Source organism: Caretta caretta, chromosome 20, assembly GCF_965140235.1.
Source record: "Caretta caretta isolate rCarCar2 chromosome 20, rCarCar1.hap1, whole genome shotgun sequence".
In the NCBI taxonomy this organism is placed as follows: Eukaryota; Metazoa; Chordata; order Testudines; family Cheloniidae; genus Caretta; species Caretta caretta.
Window position 1 is genome coordinate 3,727,720 of NC_134225.1, and position 20,431 is coordinate 3,748,150.

The following is a 20,431-nucleotide window of genomic DNA, read 5'->3' on the forward strand; positions in this document are numbered from 1 at the left end:
CAGGACTCCTGGGTTCTATTCCTGGTTGTGGGAGGGGAGCGGGACCTAGTGGATGAGAGCGGTGAGAGGGGCTGGGTGCCAGGGCTCCTGGGTTCTATTCCTGGTTGTGGGCGGGGAGCGGGACCTAGTGGATGGGAGCGGTGAGGGGGGCTGGGTGTCAGGACTCCTGGGTTCTATTCCTGGTTGTGGGAGGGGAGCGGGACCTAGTGGATGAGAGCGGTGAGAGGGGCTGGGTGTCAGGACTCCTGGGTTCTATTCCTGGTTGTGGGCGGGGAGCGGGACCTAGTGGATGGGAGCGGTGAGGGGGGCTGGGTGTCAGGACTCCTGGGTTCTATTCCTGGTTGTGGGAGGGGAGCGGGACCTAGTGGATGAGAGCGGTGAGAGGGGCTGGGTGTCAGGACTCCTGGGTTCTATTCCTGGTTGTAGGCGGGGAGCGGGACCTAGTGGATGAGAGCGGTGAGAGGGGCTGGGTGTCAGGACTCCTGGGTTCTATTCCTGGTTGTGGGCGGGGAGTGGGACCTAGTGGATGAGAGCGGTGAGAGGGGCTGGGTGTCAGGACTCCTGGGTTCTATTCCTGGTTGTGGGCGGGGAGCGGGACCTAGTGGATGAGAGCGGTGAGAGGGGCTGGGTGTCAGGACTCCTGGGTTCTATTCCTGGTTGTGGGAGGGGAGCGGGGTCTAGTGGTTGGGGGGGTAGGGAGGGTGACAGATCTCCTAGGTTCTATTCCCAGTTCTGGGAGGACATATGCTCTAGGAACAAGAACAGAGAACTGGATTCAGGACTCCTGGGTTCCATCTGTGGTTCTGTCACTGACTTGCAGGGTGAGCAGTGGGCGTTCTCCCCTCAGGCTGTGCCAGGGAAGGAGAAGCTATCCAGCCCCATGGGGTTAAGGCTTGAGCCGAGTGCATAGCAGGCGATGGAGTCCAGTGCGTATCGCTGCTGGTTGTTCTCTGTGCCACGCTGCTGCGGTTGGTCTGTGCGGTACCAGCTGGGTTAGCTGAGCTCTGGAGCACATGCTGGCCTCCTCACAACCGCAGTGAGCACCCTGGGGTGCTCCCAAGCACTGCGAGTCCGAGGGTTTGGGAGTCTCCATCCTCGTCCTGTCTGTTATGAAGGAAGCTGTTAGCCCCAAACTGAACTTTCCTGGATTTTCACAGCCCACAGCCAGAGGAAGGATGGGTCAGCAGTGGGGCACACGCATAACCTAGGTTCAATGCCCTGCTCTGGCAGCCTCACTGGGTGACTATGGGCACGTCACTTAGTGTCTCTGTGCCTCAGTTTCCCTTCTGTGCACCGATGGGGCCAGATAAGGGTTAGACCCTAGACAGCTCGATCCAGCCCATTGTCCCTGGGAATGCTGTGAGCTCTCGACGTCGTCCCATCGGTCGCCTACGTCAGATGTGCTATGACATCACCAGAGGCGGCACCGGATCGCACGTGAGGGCGAAGGCGTGTGCGAGCTCAGGAACGGCGGGCGTGTCCCGCGGGAAGTGGGGCGCAATCCCGTGATGTCACCCTGGCTTTCCCGCTGGGCCGCACACCCCTGCGAGGCTGCTCCCGTGATGTCACGGTGTGTGCTGGTGACATCACAATGCGGTGCAATGACGTTTCCATGATGGACGGCCATTTTGGATGCTGTAATGGGGGGCGGGGGTGTGAAATGGGATTAATGCGGGGGGGGCGGTCTGCAGTGGGTAACCATAGTAACCCTGGCCAGCCCAGCCCCGTTCCCTGGTAACCATAGCAACCCCGGACAGCCCCTCTTCTCCGGAACCGCCCTCCGAGCGCCCGTCTCGCGACACTTCCGCTCTGCGCCGCGGTGCATTGTGGGGCTCGTAGTTCCGCGGCCGGCGGGCGGGGGCGGCGCTGGGGAGCGCGGCCGGCGGGACTACAGGCCCCACGATGCACCGCGGCGGCCGGCCCGGCGGGCTCGTTGCATCAGCGGGCGGCGCGGAGCGTGGCCGGGCGAGGATGCGGCTCTACCTGAGCGAGGGCAGCGCCCAGGGCCTCAAGGTGCTGGCGGCGGCCGGGGCCAGCGGGGCCCGCGTGCGGCTGGAGCGGGTCCCCCCGGACGGTGAGTGGGGCGGGGCCCGCCCCCCCGAGTCCCCCCCGGCGCCCCCCTCCGGGCTCCCCTCCCGCCCCCAACCTGCCCGCCCCCCCCTCCCCGCCCCCAGCGCCCCCCCCGGGCTCTCCTCCCGCCCCCAACCTGCCCGCCCCCCCCCGGGCTCTCCTCCCGCCCCCAACCTGCCCGCCCCCCCTCCCCGCCCCCAGCGCCCCCCCCGGGCTCTCCTCCCGCCCCCAACCTGCCCGCCCCCCCTCCCCGCCCCCAGCGCCCCCCCCCGGGCTCTCCTCCCGCCCCCAACCTGCCCGCCCCCCCTCCCCGCCCCCAGCGCCCCCCCCGGGCTCTCCTCCCGCCCCCAACCTGCCCGCCCCCCCTCCCCGCCCCCAGCGCCCCCCCCGGGCTCTCCTCCCGCCCCCAACCTGCCCGCCCCCCCTCCCCGCCCCCAGCGCCCCCCCCGGGCTCTCCTCCCGCCCCCAACCTGCCCGCCCCCCCTCCCCGCCCCCAGCGCCCCCCCCGGGCTCTCCTCCCGCCCCCAACCTGCCCGCCCCCCCTCCCCGCCCCCAGCGCCCCCCCCCGGGCTCTCCTCCCGCCCCCAACCTGCCCGCCCCCCCTCCCCGCCCCCAGCGCCCCCCCCGGGCTCTCCTCCCGCCCCCAACCTGCCCGCCCCCCCTCCCCGCCCCCAGCGCCCCCCCCGGGCTCTCCTCCCGCCCCCAACCTGCCTGCCCCCCTGCCCGCCCCCCCCCGGGCTCTCCTCCCGCCCCCAACCTGCCCGCCCCCCCTCCCCGCCCCCAGCGCCCCCCCCCCGGGCTCTCCTCCCGCCCCCAACCTGCCCGCCCCCCCTCCCCGCCCCCAGCGCCCCCCCCCGGGCTCTCCTTCCGCCCCCAACCTGCCCGCCCCCCTCCCAACCCGCCCAGCGCCCCCCCAAGGTCCCTCCCTGCCCCCAACCTGCCTGTCCCAATGCCCCACCCCGGGCTCCCGGCCCCTCCTCCTGCCCCCAACCTGCCGGGCCCCTCCCCCGCACCCCTGGGCTTCCCCTCTCGCCCCCACAGGGCCCTCTCGGGCTCCTCCCTCGCACCCCCTCCTAACCCCCTTGCCCCCTCACCCCCCAGCTCCCCCACCTGCCCCCCCCCGACTCCCCTCCGCGGGCCCGGATCACCAAACTGCCACTTACCCGACCGTGCCTGGGACCCCAATGCCCATTCCCCCAACCACCCCAGTGTCCTGCCTCCCAATTCCCCTTCCCCTCCAAGGCCAGCCTTTTAGTGCTCCACTCCCCAGGCGGTCCTCCCCCCTTTCACCTCCTCCGGCCTGGGGCCCCCAGGGCTGCTGCTTCCTCCTCTCCCTACACGTCCACCTGCCCCCCAGGACCCCTCCCATCCAGCCTCCTCCTGTTCCCCAGAGTACTGTGCCTCCCCCTCCCCCAGGATTACTCCTGGCCATGCCCCTGTGCCCCCTCCCCATGTCATCGCCCCTTTCCTCTTCCCTTTCTGCCCAGGGCACATCCCCTGTGCCCCCTTAGGAGACCTCCTCTCCTGCCCATGGCCCCCTCACAGTGCTCCCCTCTCTTGCCCTGTCCCCCTCCCACCTGGAGCCCCCACAGGTCCTTGCCAGATGTGTCCTCTCATGGACCATCTTCTATGACCCCCTTCCCGATATCCCTAGGGACGCTCCTAGCGTCCTCTCCCCCTTTTCAGGGACCCCGTCTCTACTGCCCCTGTTTCCCTAGCCCCTTCTTCTCTGGGGTCACCTCCCTCAGGGCCCCCCCAATCCCCCCCTTGTTGTGCCTTACTTCCCTCAGGGGCCCCGCCCCTCAGTCCTCCCCTCTCCCTAGGCCCTGGTCTTCTCCTTGGCTCATGCTCCAGTGCCCTAATGCCATGTGCCTTCCCCTCTGCAGGTCGCGTGGTTCCTTTCCTCACCCACCCGCGGGTGCCAGCCCTGCACCTGGACAGCGGCACTTTCCTCTTCTCCCCAAATGCCATCTGTCAGTAAGTGTCCCCTGCTGGTTTCTGGGCTGGAGGGTCTCCAGCTAATTCACCGGAGGGTCAGCACTCCCTGAGCACACGCTGTCCAGCTGCTGGGTCAGTGCAGCTCCTAGGGTGACCAGACAGCAAATGTGGAAAATCAGGACGGGGTTGGGGGGTAATAGGAGCCTAGATAAGAAAAAGACCCTAAAATCGGGACATCAGGCCACCCTAGCCGCTCCTGGGAATGGTGCCCCCAATGGTGCCTGCTGCAGTCGGACAAGGAACTTGGCATCTTGCTGTTCTCGGGTCCTGCCCTGTTCTTGAGCAATCAGCGTTCGCGGCTGGATCCCGCCCCAGGATCTAGGGCCTAGCAACCCTCTGGTTTTGCTGAAGTGTTTCCTGCAGCTTTCAGGGCCCAGCGGGGGAGGAGTTCCTGGTTGGGAGGTGATAGCGGTACCTGGGGAGTGGGCTCTGGTGCAGCGTTTCTCAAATGCGGGGTCTGGCCACCAGGGGCCATAACAGCCGGCGGGGGTGGGAGTGCAAAGTATCGGCCTCTTCCCTCCCTCCCTGTTGCTCCTGAATGCGCAGCCCTGCACTGGCTCTGGAGACAGGCAGGGCACAACATTGGAGGTGCAGGGCCTAGGAGCAAGGTTAGTTCTCAACCCGGTTAGGGGTCGGGGCTCAGGCTTCAGCTCTGGGGTGATTGGGCAGCAGCGGGACTTGAGGAGCCTGACCGTGGGCCTTCGGGTGCCGACCCCCAGCTTCGGGCTCTGGCTCCAGTACCGGGTGCTCGTCCTGGCTGCACGGCCGCGGGCTCCGACTCCCAGCTTCAGCTCTGACCACACAGTGGTGGGCACGGACACCCGGCTCCGCCCATTGCCCTGGGCTTCTGCTGCCTCCCTTGGCCCCCCATGCTTCCCCCCATGGCCCCTGGTTCCCGCTGCCTCCCCCCTCACACCCCCCCACCCCCATCCAGGGTTTAATCTGTTCTGCGGCTTGCCGAGAACTGATATTAAACAGGCAAGCGTCACTTTGTCCAGCACACTTACTACATGAAGAAATGACAAGGATTTGGGTGCGTGTATGTGCACGTTTGTTTGTCCCTCCGAATGTTAATTAAGTGTTTTAGGAAAACATGTCAGTGCGGCCGCCAGCGAGAGTTGGTGGCTGCCCTCTGAGGCCACCGTACAACTTGAGTCCCCTGCCTGGTGGCTAGAGCAAAGGGGACATTGGGACTCCTGGGTCTGTTCCCAGCTGTGCCAGTGACCTGCTGTGTGAGCGTGGGGAAGTCAACGCTCTGGGGACAGGCGCTGAGTGGAGTTACCTGGGCTGCAGAATCCCCTGGGCTGGATCTGCTGTGTGCATTCAGCGCTCCCTTTCCTTCCTGTCCTGCAGGTACTTCTTCCTCTTAGCTGGAAAGGAGCCTGACGATCTCACCAATCAGTGGCTTGAATGGGAAGCAACGGAGCTGCAGGTGGGTCACCTGGAGAAGCCCAACTTGGCAGCAACACTCCAGGGCACGACGCTGATGGGGCAAAACGTGGGCTCCCTTCGACGCTGCTCCAGCCCAGCTAAACCTTTGTCTCTGTCCTTAGCCGGCCATGTCCACAGCCCTGTATTGCCACCTGGTGCAAGGAAAAAAAGAAGAAGTTCTAGGGGCCATCAGGAAACCGTTAACCTACATTGATCAAAGCTTGACCAGCAAGGCCACTCCTTACCTCGCCGGGGTGAGTAACGTACTCCCCAGGGTACGGACTGGGGAAACCGGGGCACGCTGAGCTGAAGTGCCTTCTATCTCCCACAGCAAGGGCATGGCTGGGTTGGGAATAGAACCCAGGAGCCCTGGCTTTTGGTCCCCTGATCTTTGGAATCGCTTAAATCGTTAGCACAGGGGAGCCCCGACTTCACCCCACAAAGGGCCACGCGGGCAGCTGGCCAGGTGCTCAAAGTCACGTGAAGGAAGCCGCGTGTAGCGTCTGTCTCTGATGTGGTGAGCTCTGCCCACAGAGGACGAGTGCCAGCATGGAATGCTAGCATCTCGCTCGGGGCTGCAGGGATGTATTGCTCTCCTGCAATAAACATGGCTGCACAAAGACAGCCCTGGCTGCTGTGCAGAGACCCCCGGCATCCGGCTCCCCACTGCTCTCACCCTCACGCGCTCTGCTTTCCTCTAGGAGGCAGAATCAGTAGCTGACGTTGTCCTGTGGGCCACCCTGTACCCTGTGTTGCGGGATGAATTCGGCCTGCCAGGTAAGAGCTGGTGTCCTGAGGGTCTGCTCAGCACTGGGCTCCTGCGCCCGTGTGGGATGACGCTTTTCTTGGCCTCTTGGTGCTGACGCCCTTCTCCTCTTTTGAAGATGAACTGCCGGCTCTGAGGAGCTGGTTCCAGACCATGAACCTCTTGGAGCCCTGCAGAAGTGCCGCGGAGTCCGTGCTGACGCCCAAGGGAGCCCAGGAGTTCAAAGCCTATCTACAGAAACAGCCAGGGCCCAGCCTGCACTGGGAGAAGCCAGCAACTAACGAGCCAGAGGTACTGTCCCCCACTTCGCTCTGGCACGGCGGCCCCCCTGTCCGGGGGCTGGCTGCGCTAGGTGGACCTGGGGACTGAGCCAGGCTGGGGATTCCCGCAATTCTTCAGGATGCGGAAGCTGTCTCAGGCCCCATCTGCTCAGCCATGGACCCATCCTGCTGCTGCTCTGGGGGGTACGGTGGGGGGTATCCTTGCTAGTCAGAGAAACCCACAGGCCTTTAAACAGCGGCTGTTCTGAGCTCTGCGCCCCAGACCCAAGTGTGTGTCATAAAACCAGGCGTCAGGGACAACTGAACTGAAACGTGCCTGGGAACAGCGAGGCTTACGGCGGGTGTGCAGGGCGCCTGTTTTGTGGGAGGAAAAGCTCAGAGCCCCCAGCCTGGAGCTCTTCAGCCCCATGTTGGAGCACGGGGCCCCAGCTGGCAGCTTTCTCTGTTGGTGGCGTTGCCTTGAGCCAAGGCCCTAGCGCTGCCCCGCCCTACTCACCTGGCGTCCCTCCCGCTAGGAAGAGGAATTGGCTGAGCGCTCGTTGTCGGAGGAAGAAATCGCAGCTGCTGCGGAAGCCTGGCCCAGAGGCCCGGCAGCCCTGCCCGAACGCTGGCAGCCGCCGAGCCCTGTGTGAGTGCCACGGGGTGGGGAGAAGGGAGCTGAGCGGGGGGCGGGAGGCACCGCTGTGTAAGGGGCTGGCTCCGTCACCCATGAAAGGCCCTTTGGCTGGCCCATGATCACTCGGGGAGCGATGGGAGGGGGTCCCTCGTCCTGTTCTCTCCCTGGGCAGCGCACCTGGTTTGGTGGGCCAGAGCCCAGCCATCTGCCCCCAGCCTGCAGGCCAGGATTCCCCCACCCCCTTTGTTCTGCAGCGTCCCACTGTCCCTGGGCGGCTCATGGCCCTTCTCTCCCCAGGCTGCCGGTGGAGGGCAGAAGGAACGTCCTGATCACCAGCGCCTTGCCCTATGTCAACAACGTGCCCCACCTGGGGAACATCATCGGCTGCGTCCTCAGTGCCGACGTCTTCGCCAGGTACGGTGGCTCGGGGCAGGCCCCGGCGGTTTGGCAGCTTTGGCCAGGAGCCTCGGCCAGCCCCCAGCGCAGCCCTGCTGGGCTCCCAGAGGAAAGGGGAACGCAGGGTCTTCCCAGCTGGAGCAGCCGTGTCCCAGCCTGGAGGAGGGTGAGGGTTGGCTGGCAGAGAGGGCCAACTTCTCAGGCTGCAGCCTGGGGGCCCACGCTGCTGTGTGGCCATGAATGGCAGCTGTGGCCCTGGGTACCGCAGGCACTTGTGGTACCAGGGGCAGTTGGTCCATCTGTCCCATGGGGTCAGTAAGATAGAAGGGTGCCCAAGGACAGAGTTTAGAGGCCACTTCCCAGAGCCAGCCCCACAACTCCCCCCACCCCCCCCCACCCACCCAAGGGGTCCAGCACAGAAGCTCTCAAACCCCAGGGGCCTCTGCAGCCTCCAAGGGCAGGGGGGCTCAAGCCACCTCCAGGGGATCCCGTCTCCTAAGGCTCTCCCCCTTCGGCCAGGTACTGCCGCCTACGGAACTGGAACACGCTGTATGTGTGTGGGACGGACGAGTACGGGACGGCCACGGAGACCAAGGCCCTGGAGGAGGGGCTGACGCCCCAGCAGATCTGCGACAAGTACAATGCCATCCACGCCCAGATCTACCGCTGGTTTGACATCTCCTTTGACTATTTTGGCCGGACCACCACGCCCCACCAGACCACGTAGGTGTCGCGCCGGCATGGGGAGTCACTGGAGCGGGGCCCACGGGGCCGGACTGGGGAGGGTGCGCGGGAGCAGCGAGGCCCGGGGAGGGAGGACGACCCCATGGGGCTACCATGGCTCTGTCAGGACACCGTAGTTGTCCCCTGGGCGTGGCACGTTGGGCATTGATGCCCCGAGCACTCAGCACTTAACTGAGCATGGACAGATGTTCCCAACTCCGGACCGAGGCACGACCTGCCCCTCGCGTTCCTTGAGCTGCTGCTGCAGTCTGGGGGCAATGGCTGGCAGGAGGCGGGGTCCCTAGTGTAGCCTTTGCTGGCGGGGGGGCTGTTCTCCCATCATCTTCTGGCATGTCTCAGGATAGCCCAGGACATCTTCCAGCGCCTGTTGGAGCGCGACATGCTGCGGACGGACACCGTGGACCAGCTGCGGTGCGAGCGTTGTCAGCGCTTCCTGGCCGACCGCTTCGTGGAGGGCACCTGCCCCTTCTGCAACTACGAGGAGGCCCGAGGCGACCAGTGTGACAAGTGCGGGAAGCTCATCAACGCGGTGGAGCTCAAGGTACCGTGGTGGGTGGGAGGCAGACGCTGTCCCCGGGCCGGCATGCGGGGCACCAGGGGCATGGCAGGAGACGGGCAGTAAGCGCTTGGCCACTCTGTGCCCCCGGCGTGACACTCCCCGGGGAACCTGGGAAGGCGGCTCTTCACTCGTGCCCATCGGCAGAGTCCCTGCCCCATGCACTGTGGTCCCTGCATTCTTCCCCTCCCCCCTTGCCCCGCTTCACAGGCCGTGTGCTTCCTCCCCGCAGAAACCTCAGTGCAAAGTGTGCAAAGACTCCCCGGTGGTGAAGTCCTCGCGGCATCTCTTCCTGGATCTGCCCAAGGTAAGTGCAGCTGCCCGGGCTTGGGGGCGGTGGAGGAGGGGGGGCAGGAGTCTGGAAGGCGGGGTGGAGAAACCACTCCCCTCCCCATCCTGCGACAGCTCCGGCTCATCTCTTGTCCCCCGGCAGCTGGAGGGGCGCCTGGAGAAGTGGTTGGAGCAGTCGTGGGCCACGGGTGACTGGACGGCCAACTCCCGCTTCATCACCCGCTCCTGGATCCGTGACGGCCTCAAGCCCCGCTGCATCACCCGCGACCTGAAATGGGGGACTCCCGTCCCGTTGGACGGCTTCCGCGACAAGGTGAGCTGGGCCGCAGGTGGGCGGGGCTGGAGCCGCTCAGCCTGGGACCCCCCCACTGCTCGCTCTGTCACCGGGAGCGTCCTCTGCCTTGGTGCTCCAGCAGGGCGTCTGCCTTGCAGCCGCGGGCCTGCTCTGGGGTGGGCTGTGTCCAAGGAACTGTCTGTCACGGAGTCCCCGGTCGATGCTCTGGGATGGCTCCCTACGAAGCCAGTCAGGACTCTGGGGAAGTCTCCTCTCTGGGAGCAGACTGTCTTCAGGGCAAGAAGCTCACACGGCTTCCACCTTCCTGGGTCTGACCTCAGAGCATTCAGCATCCTCCGCCCCTCCGTGCGCTTCCCACAGCGAGTCCGCCCAGGCAGGGTCCTGGGGCAGCCAGAGGGTCCTGCCCCCCAACTCTGCAGTCAGACGGGACTCTCAGCCAGCCAATAAAACAGAAGGTTTATTAGATGACAGGAACATGGTCTAAAACAGAGCTTGTAGGTACAGAGAACAGGACCCCTCAGCCGGGCCCATTTTGGGGGGCAGTGAGCCAGACAAACCTGTCTGCACTTCACTTCTTGTCCCCAGCCAGCCCCAAACTGGCTCACCCTCCAGCCCCTGCTCCTCTGGGCTTTGTCCCTTTCCCGGGCCAGGAGGTCACCGGATTCCTTTGTTCTCCAACCCTTTAGCTAATTTATTTAAGCATAAGCTTTTGTGAGCTACAGCTCACGTCATCAGATGTATGCAGTGGAAAATACAGCCACCAGGTTTGCCGTGACATTATCGGGGATACTGTTCCTGACGGCTTGTAGTCCATCTTTGTGTGGAATGTTGGTGCAGAGGGCTTCTACATCCATAGTGGCCAGGATGGTGTTTTCAGGAAGATCACCGATGGATTGTAGTTTCCTCAGGAAGTCAGTGGTGTCTCGAAGATAGCTGGGAGTGCTAGTTGCGTAGGGCCTGAGGAGGGAGTCTACATAGCCAGACTATCCTGCTGTCAGGGTGCCAATGCCTGAGATGATAGGGCGTCCAGGATTTCCAGGTTTATGGATCTTGGGTAGCAGATAGAATACCCCTGCTCGGGGTTCTGTGTGGATTTGTCCTTGTGCTTTTTCAGGGAGTTTCCTGAGCAGATGGTGTAGTTTCTTTTGGTAACCCTCAGTGGGATCAGAGCATAATGGCTTGTAGAAAGTGGTGTTGGAGAGCTGCCTAGCAGCCTCTTGTTCATATTCCGACCTAGTCATGATGACAACAGCACCTCCGCACAGACACACCCCTAGAACCCCGACCAGGGGTATTTTATCTGCTACCCAAGATGTAGCTCACGGAAGCTTATGCTCAAATAAAATTTAGTCTCTGAGGTGCCACAAGTCCTCCTTTTCTTTTTGCGGATACAGACTAACACGGCTGCTACTCTGAACCCTTTAGCTATCACCTTGCAGGGGGGAGCAGGGCCCAGGCCATCAGGAGACACAGTGTTGGCCATTTACGTACACTGGTCCTTTGCTCTGCAACAATTACACCCCCTGCCTTATTCCCACCACCTAGAGACTTAAGAAATGCATAGGGGAAACTGAGGCACGCCTACAGTATTTAGAGGAAACATTAAGAACAGTCCTGTCACGGAGTCCCTGGGCGATGCTCTGGAACTGCTCCCCATGAAGCCAGTCAGGACTCTGGGGCAGTCGCCTTTCTGTGAGCAGCCTGTCTTCAGGACACACAGCTCACACAGCTTCCACCTTCCTGGGTCTGACCTCGGAGCATTCAGCATCCTCTGCCCCTCCGTGCGCTTCCCACAGCGAGTCCGCTCAGGCGGGCTCCTGGGGGAGCCAGAGGGTCCTGCACCCCAACTTCGCAGTCAGACGTGACTCTCAGCCAGCCAGTAAAACAGAAGGTTTATTAGACGACAGGAACATGGTCTAAAACAGAGCTTGCAGGTGCAGAGAACGGGACCCCTCAGCTGGGTCCATTTTGGGGGGGTAGTGAGCCAGACAACCACGTCTGCACTTCACTCCATGTCCCAGCCAGCCCCAAACTGAAACTCCCTCCAGCCCCTCCTCCTCTGGGCTTTGTTCCTTTCCCGGGCCAGGTGGTCACCTGATTCCTTTGTTCTCCAACCCTTCAGCTCTCACCTTGCAGGGGGGAAGGGCCCAGGCCATCAGTGGCCAGGAGACAGGGTGTCGGCCATTCTCTGTGTCCAGACTCCTGCACACACATGCCCTCTAGGGCTCTGCAATGATCATAGACCCTTACCCCACCCCCTAGATACTTAAGAACTGCCTAGGGGAAACTGAGGCACCCCCACACTATTCAGAGGAAACATTAAGAACAGTCCCACTTCGTCACAAGTCCCACTTCGTCACACCGTCCTGCTACATCCCTGGGTGCCCCCTTGGCATGGGGGTGCCGTATATGTGGTCTGGGCGAGAGCAGCAGGCTCAGCCTCGGAGACTGACCTGGCCAAAGGCGAGCGAGTCCTTGGGCTGGAGCTGTGCTGAGCCCCTGCCTGCAGGAGGAAGCGACCGCAGCCTCACCACACAGCCGCCCATGTGCCGCTCCGTCCCCACAGGTGTTCTACGTCTGGTTCGATGCCCCAATCGGCTACCTGTCCATCACGGCCAACTACACCGACCAGTGGGAGAGGTGGTGGAAGAACCCGCAGCAGGTGAGGTGCCGTCGAACCCGGCCTCCCTCGGTGGGTTGGGATCTGGCCCCAGCTGGGAGGGGAGCTGGGGAGTTGGGACTTCTGGGTTCTGCTCCGGATCTGCAGCCTGTCCCCTCCCTGGCTCGTGGTGCCATGGCTGGGAAATGTTCTAGGAGGCAGCGTAGGAATCAGTGGTCCCCGGGGGGATGGGGGAGCCCAGCTGGGACTCATTAGGAGTCTGGAGTGGGCAGAACTTGCCAAGGAGACGAGAAGGAGCAAGGGACCGGGCAGCGCCCACAGTGCCACCCAGCTCCAGGGTGCGTGCGGGCCAGGCTGGCTCTGAGGGTGGGACTGACCCCTTCCCCCGAGCCGTGCCCCTGGGCTTGGCACCACTGGGACTGGACCCCTCTCCCTCCACCGCCTTCCAGGTCCAGCTCTACAACTTCATGGCCAAGGACAACGTCCCCTTCCACAGCGTCGTCTTCCCCTGCACACTGCTCGGTGCTGAGGATAACTACACGCTGGTCAACCACCTCATCGCCACAGGTACCGCGGGGGGCAGTGTGGGGCAGGCCAGTGAAGCAGGGGACGGTGCAGGGGTGGGGGGCCGGGCAGTGCTGGGTGGTCCAGGGAGGGGCTGGGATGGGGGAGCCCGGGCGGGGCTGGTAGCTAGGGGGCAGTGCTGGGTGGGCCAGGGAGGGGATGGGGGGTAGGCTCCAGGGGATGATGTGCAGATGCCAGTCTCTCGTGCCGTCCCCAGAGTACCTCAACTACGAGGACGGGAAGTTCTCCAAGAGCCGCGGCGTGGGGGTGTTTGGGGACATGGCCCAGGACACGGGGATCCCTGCTGACATCTGGCGCTTCTACCTGCTCTTCCTGCGCCCCGAGGGGCAGGACAGCACCTTCTCCTGGACCGACCTCATGCTGAAGAACAACTCGGAGCTGCTCAACAACCTGGGCAACTTTGTCAACAGGTACCGGGCAGGCCCCGCGGGGGGCACCAGGTGCAGAGGGGTCTGTAGGGGTTGGGAGCTGGGCAGGCTGTGGATGTGGGGGTCGCTGGTGGGAGGAGATGGGCCAGGCTTGGCGGTGAGGGAAAGTGGTGGGGATGTGGCTGACTCTCCCTCCCCCCCAGGGCCGGGATGTTCGTCTGTAAGTTCTTCGGTGGGCGCGTCCCCCACATGGAGCTGGGCACGGACGACAAACGGCTGCTGGCTCACGTCACCCTGGAGCTGCGTCAGTACAACCAGCTGCTGGAGAAGGTCCGGTGCGTCCCAGGGGCTGAGGGTGGGATGGCGCTGGCCCGGCCCTGCCCGGCTGTGGTCAGTGTACGGTGCGGGGCACAGAGTGGCCAGCCCCCAGGAACCCCGCTGCCCTGTGTTGGCTTGTGCCAGGAGGGCGTGGCCTGCGGGGTACACGGGGGATAGCTAGCAGAAGAGGCCGTGTCCCATGCAGCCAGGGACAGCAAGCTGGAGAGATTCCTTCCCCAGCCCATCGTGGCGGGTGGCTGGCGGGTCTCGCCAGCGTGCTCAGGGTCCATCCGGTCGCCGTAAGTGGGGTCGGGCAGGAATTTCCCACAGGTCAGATCGGCCGAGATTTTCACCTCCCTCTGCAGCAAGGGACCTGGGCAGATCTGAACTCACGTCAATGGTGACTTCTCTGGAGCGTGGGCTCTGGAACCCAGGATTGGAGGAGGTCGGAGGCCAAATGCGAGGTGGGGTGGGGGGCAGGTTGTGGGGCCTGCGATGTGCAGGGCAGATTAGGTGATCACCCTGCTCCATGCTGGTGCAGAGTCTGAGTCCCTGTCTCTTCTCTCCCCCCCCCCCATCCCCCCGCACACAGGATTCGGGATGCCCTGCGCTGTATCCTGAGCGTTTCTCGCTATGGCAACCAGTACATCCAAGTGAACGAGCCCTGGAAACGGATCAAGGGTCAGGACGCTGACAGGTAGGGGGCAGGGCCAGATCCACCCACCAGCTCACCCCTGGAGGGCAGAGGAACACCCCGGGGGGGAGGGAAATTGGGACTGCCTGGCTCAGCAGGCAGGGGAGCTGTTCCAGGGGCTTAGTTAAGCCCTAGTGACCTGGTGAATGGGCCAAACTCATCTCCTGCCACTTGATACGGGATCCCCTCCCTGCTACCCCGCTCTGCCCCTCACTCCTGACCCACAGCTCCCTGCTCTCCCGGCCCTGGGCTCCCCACACCACAGCTCTGCTCCTCAATCCTGACCTGCAGCCCCCTGCTAGCCCAGCTCAGCCCCTTCTACCCCAAACCTGGTCTCCCCCCACAGCTCTGCCCCACTCTGCTGGTGCCCCTCAATCCCAACCCGCAGCCCCCTGCTAACCCAGCCTCCCCATGGTGCTGATTTCGGCCGTTAGTTTTGCGGCTGGGAGCCAGGCTGACGCCCCCAAACACACTAGGAGATTGCTGGAGTCTGTGCCCTGCTCCGCACTCCCCCCAGCTCTGATGGGGGGGTCCCGTTTTCCAGGACTCGGGCGGGCACCGTGACAGGCGTGGCCGTCAATATCGCCTCCCTGATCTCAGTCATGCTGCAGCCATACATGCCCAGCATCAGCGCCACCATCCAGCGCCAGCTCTGTGTGCCGAAGGCCTGCAATGTGCTGACTGACACCTTCCACTGCCTCCTACCTCCTGGGCACCAGATTGGCATGGTAGGCACGCAGCCAGGGCCTGGCATGGGGGGCTGGCAGAGTGGGGGGTGGAGGGAAGGCAGTGGGCAGGGCGGGCGGTGGCTCAGCTGGCTGGGGGTTAATGTCTCCCCCTCTCCTGCCAGGTGAGCCCCCTGTTCCAGAAGCTGGAGAGTGAGCAGATTGAAGCCCTGCGGAAGCGGTTTGGTGAAGGGCAGGTGAGGAAGGGGGAGCCCCAATCGTGACCCCTGCCCGTGGAATCCGTGGCGCTCTGGGGCCTGCTTGTACAGGGAGCCATTTCCTGGGGGCTAGAGCAGCCCCCCCAAAACCTCCTGTGTTGCATGACCTGCTGCTGGAAGCCCAGCCTCACCTGCTGTGCGGGTGGGGGCTCCCCCGGCTGGCTGACTGGAAGGAAGCGCTTGCCCCCCATGGGGAGCAGGGGTGGTGCAGGGGCGCACAGAAGAGCCCCTGGTTCCTGAGTGACATGAAGTTGGGAGGGGACCCCGGCCAGCAGGGAGTGAGTGAATCCCTCTGTGCCCAGGGAGAGCGGGAACCCCTTGCTTGCCTTGCCCAGCTGCATGCTTTGCTGTCTTGCTACCTGTCCTCACCTGCTCTCTCCTTTCCCAGCTGGAAGACTCCAACTTGGAGCTGAAGGTAATGCTCACCCTGCTCTGGGGCATGCCTGGGGGGGGGCCCGGGTGGGGGCATGAGTGACAGCCCCTGTCCCTTCCTTTCCTCTCACCCCCCCCCAAGTTCAAGGGCCAGATGCTGCGTGGCCCAGCCCTGCACGAGTTAACCATGGGTGGTGCCCCCTCCAATGCTATGGGGACACTGCCCCTACATCCTGCCTGGCTCTCCCTCAGCCCCCCCGGAGAGGGGGCTCCCCTAGGCCTGGCGAAGGCCAGGCAGAGCCTGCTGTGTTGGGACTCCCTGACTTCCCTTCCCCTCCACAGGCACATGCTGCCTACGTGGCCTCGGCCGACGTGACACCCCCTGGGCCTGGGGGAGGCGTGGTGCTGGCAGGGGACCCCCAGAAGGCCGAGGAGCTGGCCGAGGAGCTGGCCAAACAGGTGAGTGGCACCTCTGCTTGTGCTCAGGGCAGGCTGCATTCTTGGCAGGGTAAAGCCCCCCAGGGCCAGGTATCAGCTGTGGCCCTGCGGTTCAGACTCTCCCCCCACTGGGGCCAGAGCCTCTCCAGCTCTGCTTGGGGCAGGAGGGAGCCGGAGCACTGAGCTAACAGCTGCCCTCTGTGCCCAGGCAGACCACGTGCGCCAGCTGAAGGCCAGCAAGGCGGAGAAGGGGCAGATCGATGCTGAGGTCGCCAAGCTGCTGGAGCTGAAGAAGCAGCTGGCGCTGGCTGAGGGGAAGACCCTCGAGCCCCCGGCCCCCAAGGGGAAGAAGAGGAAATAGCCCCTGAGTGCCTCAGAACAGTAGCTCTGGCAGTGGTGGTTCTCCCCCTGCTGGGAGGATCTGCACCTGCCCCCTCCAGCCCCCGAAGAAATACCTGTGAGCAGCCCAAGCCCAGCCTCCCCTTTGGGCCCCACCTGCAGCCGGGCCGCGCCGAGTGCAAGGAGCCCCCGCCCGTCCTGCAGCCGGGCCGCGCCGAGTGCAAGGAGCCCCCGCCCGTCCTGCAGCCGGGCCGCGCCGAGTGCAAGGAGCCCCCGCCCGTCCTGCAGCCGGGCCGCGCCGAGTGCAAGGAGCCCCCGCCCGTCCTGCAGCCGGGCCGCGCCGAGTGCAAGGAGCTGGAGAGCCACGCAGGCATATGGAGTGTAATGGGGGAAGTGCTGACCGCGCAGCAATGTACAATAAAGGGTTTGCTCGACACGCCGTGCTGCTCATTACAACAGCCCCTCCCGCCGCTCCAGGAGTCACCAGCCCTCGTTCAATAGCCGTCAGTCATGGGGGTGGGCTGTGCCAGCTGGCAGGGGAAAACATGGCCTGGGGCCTGCTAGCCCCAAGCACTGCACTGGCAACAACCAGGAGGGGGAGCTCCTGCCATCCAGGTCCTTTGCCAGCTCTCCCCATGCAGCACCAGCAGACGTAGGGCCCCCCGGGGCTGCTGTCTGTCATTCTGCCCAGGGCAGCCACTGGTCCGTTCACCCTCCGGTCCAGCCCCTGGCTCTGCACAGCTGCCTTGGGGCAAGGGGGCAACACCCCACCAGCAGTGTTGACTCAACTGCTGACTCAGTTCAGTCAGCACCAGGGCCTAGCTGCCCCCCTGTGAGTCCACAGCCAGAGGGCACTGCAGCCCCTTGGGCTCAGTTCAGCCCTACACCTTCTGCAGGTTCACCATGCGCTCGATCAACGCTGCCCTGGTGGCCTCCACCTCTGCGCTCAGTCGCTCGATCTCCTGCTTGAGCTGCTCGTTCTCGGCCATCAGCTCCGTCACCCTCCTCTCGTTCTGCTCCTTCTCCCTGCTCCGCTTCTTGCCCTGCCCCTGGGGCTGGCTGCTTCTCTTCCTCTTCAGGCCACAGGCAGGGCCTGCCCCCTCCTCGTCCTCTGTGCACGTCTGAGCCGGGGAACTCTGGCTGGAGTCCGATTCAGGGAGCCCTGCCAGCTCCTCAGCTGTTCCGCTCAGCAGCTCCAGCAGCTCGGTCGTCAAGCTGGCATCCAGCTCGCAGCTCCCAGGACCATCGCCTGTCGGCTCCACCAAGGGGGCCGGGAAATCCAAGCCCCATAGCAGCGCCGTGGCATCAAGCGTGGCAAGGTCCTTCTGGGGAGAGAGAGAGTGTGTGTGTCAGTCAGTGGGGCCAAGGGGCAAGCTGGCCTAGTGGATCCCCCCGCCTGCCCCTCACTCACCTGTTCCACTCCCCCAGGGGGCAGGGATGTCCCCCCATTCTCATCTGAGGACAGCACCTCCTGCAGGTCCTCATACCAAGCCTCCAGCTCCCAGCTGGGCAGGGAGGCAGGTACCAGCTCGGCTGCCATCGTCAGGTCTGGGCCAGATAGTCTCCCTGGCTAAAGAGGGAGAAAACAGTTAGCAGGGGGCACCGTCCAAAGCTCCCCTCAGCACCCCTCCAATAAGACAAACCAGCTGCTGCCGGAAGAGCTGAAAGGGCCCACGGGAGAGGCTCTGAAGGCCGACGCCACCTCCCTCAGTCATGCTAGGTAGGGCCATCGGCAGTCAGCCCAGAGGCCAGGCAAGGACACAAGGCCCTGGGGAGAGGGCAGCATGGCTCAGCTTGATGCCCTGGCAGGAGGAGCTGTGGGCAGGTGGAGGGCTGCCCTCCTGGGCATCTCCACAGCCTCAGAGTGGGGCAAGCCGGTTCCCCAGCCTTTGGCATCAGCAAGCAGGAAAGCTCCCTTTCATGGGTCCCACAGAACACCCATCTCAGCTGGGTCCTATCCTAACGCATAACGACCGGGCCTTACCTGCTCTCACGTGTGGTTATGTATGAAGATGCACTTTCTTCTAGAAGACTGGGGGGAAAAGCAAAGACAGAATCAGACAAGGCAGCCGTTTGGCAAATCCCCCCCATGGGCCCAGAACCAGGCAACACTAGCAGGGATGGAAAGGAAGGTGTGACACAAAAATCTACTGGGACCCGCTGCCTGCATTCCCCTCCAGCGACCCCAGGCCTCCTCCCCGCTGGGAGCCAGCCCGGCATCACCCCAGGCCTCCCCCCGCTGGGAACCGCTGCCTGCTCCAGCCCTGCGTGACCCCAGGACTCCGCCCCGCTGGGAACTGCTGCCTGCTCCAGCCAGAGGCTATTTTTAGCCCATGACGTTGTGGGAAGTTTCAAGCAATGAGACAACCCTCCCGCCTGCCCCGCTGTGGCCCTCTCCCAGCCGGCTGCTTCCACCCCACTGCTGGGGGAAGAGCCAGGATCTCCTCCCAAGTGCTAGAAGTGCAGCCACCAGAGGCATTGCGGCTGAAAGCTGCGCTGAGCCGGGGCTTTGTGGTTGGGATCAAAGGCCAAGGGGAACTGGATTCTCTTGCTCAAAGAGCAAAGCTCGGCAGCCTCAGGCCAAGCTGGCCTGGGAGCCCGGGGAGAGGAGCTGCCTCATCTAACACTGCGCTCGCCCCCATGGTATCTCAGCGCCTTCCTGGTAGGGCAAGGTCCCCAGTCTCCTTCTACTGCCCGCCCAGGGGCTCCTGGCCCTCCCAGGGGGGGTTCCCTGGCCAGTTAAGGCAGCATTTCAGAACAGTGCTTCCAAGGTAACCCCCAGAGAAACTCCAAGGGCTTTCGTCAGCCCTCCTGCGCGGCGCTTCTGGAGCGACTGATGCAAGAAGGCGGCTGAGGTCGAGGCCCAGAACCACCTTGGGGCCTGGCTGCATAGAGCCGGCCCAGAGGAGTGGGAGCAGAGGCAGGGTGGCTCAAGCGTCTGTGCAGGGGAACCTAGTGTCTCAGTAGCACGGGGAAGGAAGTTGTGTTCTCCCCCCCCGCAAAGCCTGCTACAGCTTTGCAGGGTAAGCAGCCAAGGAGCTCCTGGAGCAGAAGAACCTGGTCTCCCCAGCCCAGCACTTGAGCCATGGGCCCCGCTGCTCAACCCAGGCAAGTCTAATATGCCTCTCACTCTGGCCTAAGTGCGGGGGGGGGGGGGGGGAAGAGAATTCACAGCAGGAGTCTGGAAGTTGTATCAGGTCCCTAGCTGCCAGCAGCTGCCCCTCCCTGCGTGGGGCAGGGGCCTTGGGGTTAGGGGTGCCCCCCACTACGGTAAGGACACTGACTGCAGGGGTCAGGAAGGGAAGGGCTGGTCATGCACAAGGTCAGAGCTAGGACTAGGACCCAGGAGTCCTGGCTCAGGCAGTTTCCTCCCTTCCCTCCCCTCCCTGGGACAGAACCAGAGCAGCCCAGACGCTGAATATCTCCCCGCACCCCACGACTCCTGGCACCATCCCTACCCAGAGATGGGATAGAACCCAAGAATCCGGGCTCCCTGCCCCCCCCTCCCCCCGCCATGGAACCCAGGAGTCCGAGCTCCCTGTCCCACCCCCCCCTCCCCCCGCAATGGAACCCAGGAGTCCGAGCTCCCTGCCCCGCCGCCCCTCCCCCCGCCATGGAACCCAGGAGTCCGAGCTCCCAGCACGACCCCCCTCCCCCCGCAATGGAACCCAGGAGTCCGAGCTCCCTGCCCCCCCCCTCCCCCCGCCATGGAACCCAGGAGTCCGAGCTCCCAGCACGACCCCCCTCCCCCCGCCATGGAACCCAGGAGTCCGAGCTCCCAGCACGACCCCCCTCCCCCCGCCATGGAACCCAGGAGTCCGGGCTGGCAGTTTAGCCCTGCCCACAGGGCGGCTGGCCAATGGGCTGGTGATAAGGCCCCGGGGGCTCGGCCCCCCCCGCACCTTCCTGCGCGGCCCCTGCTCCCCCTGGCCCCGGCTCCCGCGCTGCCCCCGGCTCATCCTCGACCGCATCTTCTCCCTGCTGCTGCCGGTCCGGAACCGCCGCCTCGGCCGCCGCGCGCCCTTTAAGGAGCCCGCATGACGCAACCCTTGCACCAGCTCTGGCCAATCGGCGGCGCCGCCTTGGTAACGCGTCCCCCGCCGTGGGCCAATCGGCCTGGCGGGCCCCGCCCCCTGGCGGTGACACCGCGAGCGCCCGCCGCGTCGCACCCGGAAGTGGCTGCCGCTGGGTCACGAGTCTTAAAGGGTGAGTCACGCGGCGGGTGATGCAACGTCTGGCAACGGGGGCCCGGGCGCGCGGCGAGCCGCTCCGAGAGCCGGCGTGACGTCACGCCACACCCGCCAGCCACT

At 64.5% G+C, this 20,431-nt stretch overlaps 2 protein-coding genes across 4 annotated transcripts; one reads left to right on the forward strand and one right to left on the reverse strand.

Annotated features, from left to right (window-relative positions):
* The first annotated feature begins 1,912 nt into the window (after positions 1-1,912).
* MARS1 (methionyl-tRNA synthetase 1) lies at positions 1,913-16,555 on the forward strand. 2 transcript variants are annotated; one of them, XM_048832206.2, is made up of 22 exons: positions 1,913-2,074; positions 3,957-4,047; positions 5,422-5,500; positions 5,622-5,753; positions 6,201-6,276; positions 6,384-6,556; positions 7,062-7,174; positions 7,460-7,576; positions 8,078-8,281; positions 8,642-8,843; positions 9,091-9,165; positions 9,292-9,462; positions 12,011-12,106; positions 12,514-12,631; positions 12,846-13,059; positions 13,221-13,352; positions 13,928-14,032; positions 14,574-14,757; positions 14,880-14,951; positions 15,361-15,387; positions 15,687-15,803; positions 15,991-16,555. In XM_048832206.2, exons 1-22 carry the CDS (start codon positions 1,972-1,974, stop codon positions 16,141-16,143), a joined length of 2,754 nt encoding a protein of 917 aa, XP_048688163.2. In that variant the 5' UTR covers positions 1,913-1,971; the 3' UTR covers positions 16,144-16,555. The 2 variants fall into 2 exon arrangements, with proteins under 2 accessions (XP_048688163.2, XP_048688164.2); XM_048832207.2 differs by lacking the exon at positions 15,361-15,387.
* Positions 16,489-20,122, reverse strand: DDIT3 (DNA damage inducible transcript 3). Of its 2 annotated transcripts, XM_048832238.2 has the most exons (4): positions 20,024-20,122; positions 18,106-18,153; positions 17,533-17,691; positions 16,489-17,446 (listed from the first exon to the last, which is right to left on the reverse strand). In XM_048832238.2, the coding sequence occupies exons 3-4, from the start codon at positions 17,659-17,661 to the stop codon at positions 17,003-17,005; spliced, it is 573 nt and encodes a 190-aa protein (XP_048688195.2). In that variant the 5' UTR covers positions 17,662-17,691; positions 18,106-18,153; positions 20,024-20,122; the 3' UTR covers positions 16,489-17,002. The 2 variants fall into 2 exon arrangements, with proteins under 2 accessions (XP_048688195.2, XP_048688196.2); XM_048832239.2 differs by lacking the exon at positions 20,024-20,122 and having other exon boundaries at positions 16,489-17,443; positions 18,106-19,555.
* Between the last annotated feature and the right edge of the window lie 309 nt (positions 20,123-20,431).